Raw genomic sequence first — 1564 nt, forward strand, 5'->3', positions numbered from 1 at the left:
AGATATTCCTAGAACCCACTAGTTCATTAATAATTGTATAATAATACTTGAAGGACTGTGTGTTTATTGTAGTAGTGTTCATGCTACTCTCTCCTCCATTCTATATTCACGGAACATGTTTCTAGTTGATATAATGCATCGTAGCTGATATAATGCAACATTGTGATTATCTGAAGAAAAAATTCTCCTGTAAAATCAGTTTGAATTCAATAAGCTTCCTGTTGTTATGTCTGCTACATATGTAGAATGACTATGTACCAGTTAAAGAATATGACACTTGTTGCAGAGTTCATACTGCTGGGATTTTCTCCCATTCCACAATTTATTCCACTGGTCTTCTGCTTGGTACTCTTGTCATATATACTCACCATGCTAGGGAATTTCCTTATACTTACCTTAGTTTTTCTGAATAGTAGAATGCAAAGTCCAATGTATCTTTTCCTGGTTAATTTAGCTGTAGTTGATATATGTTTCATCAATACTACAGTACCAAACTTTCTAAATAACATCACTAAGGACAGAAAAACCATATCTTTAGCCTGCTGCTTAACTCAGTTATTCTTTTACTTTTTTGTGGGAACTGTTGAATTTCTACTATTGGCTGTAATGTCTATTGACAGATACTTAGCAATATGCTACCCCCTGCATTATGCAGCAATTATGAAAAAACGTGTATGCATTCAGCTAATTACTGGCGTTTGGCTTGGTTCGTTTTTCTCTATTTGTATTCCTGTATATTTCGTGATGAAACTCAAATTTTGTTTTCCAGAGATTGACCATTTTTTCTGTGATGTTGGGCCACTCCTGAAGAATTCCTGCACAAACACAGCACATATTGAGAATTGGGTACTATTTGCATCTTCTTCTCTTTTTATTGTTTCTTTCTCAGTTACATTCCTGTCTTATATGACTATCATAATTACTGTAGTAAAGATTCATTCTGCAGGAGGGAAGCAAAGAGTTTTTAGTACCTGCTCTTCTCATGGCATAGTTGTGACTCTTGTATATGGCAGCTGCATGTTTATGTATTCTAGACCAACAAAACATCAGGAATTTTCTTTAAGCAAAAAAGTTTCAATTCTGAACACAATAGTTGTTCCATTAATAAACCCATTCATTTATACTCTAAGGAACCAAAATGTCAAGGAAACCATTGTTGATGTGTTTTTAAAACTCACCAAGAACTGATGAGGATTTTATTATAGCATAATATTGTATAACTGTATAAAATAAATACTTTTGACCTTTAATGTAGTTTGATCGTTGTGGTGGTGATTAAATTGTTGCTCAGATCGGGTGCCCATTACTTCTGACGTGCCGAAAATCACCAGGTTTAGCTGTGCAAAGGGGCTATTGCCAATACCCACAAGTGACAAGTCCTATTTGACTGCCCAAGCAGGACACTTTTTGCACATTTCTTCTTGCAACCGCAGGAGGTTGCAAGCAGATATGTTTGTGCCCACTGCATTCACGCCTGAAGGGCAGAACAATTGCATTGCCAGCAGGCACCATCTAGTTGCAGGCACCCTCTTGTGGTGGGCACCCAAATAACAACTGTATGTAA

At 36.4% G+C, this 1564-nt stretch overlaps 1 protein-coding gene across 1 annotated transcript; it reads left to right on the forward strand.

Annotated features, from left to right (window-relative positions):
* The first annotated feature begins 246 nt into the window (after nucleotides 1-246).
* LOC134953927 (olfactory receptor 2AP1-like) lies at nucleotides 247-1188 on the forward strand. The gene has a single exon (XM_063938670.1). It carries the CDS (start codon nucleotides 247-249, stop codon nucleotides 1186-1188), a length of 942 nt encoding a protein of 313 aa, XP_063794740.1.
* Nucleotides 1189-1564: the final 376 nt, after the last annotated feature.

This window comes from Pseudophryne corroboree, chromosome 1 (assembly GCF_028390025.1).
Source record: "Pseudophryne corroboree isolate aPseCor3 chromosome 1, aPseCor3.hap2, whole genome shotgun sequence".
Lineage (NCBI taxonomy): Eukaryota > Metazoa > Chordata > Amphibia > Anura > Myobatrachidae > Pseudophryne > Pseudophryne corroboree.

Coding starts and splice junctions, on each gene's coding strand:
- LOC134953927 (XM_063938670.1), top strand. CDS start 247: ATGACTATGTACCAGTTAAAGAATATGACACTTGTTGCAGAGTTCATA.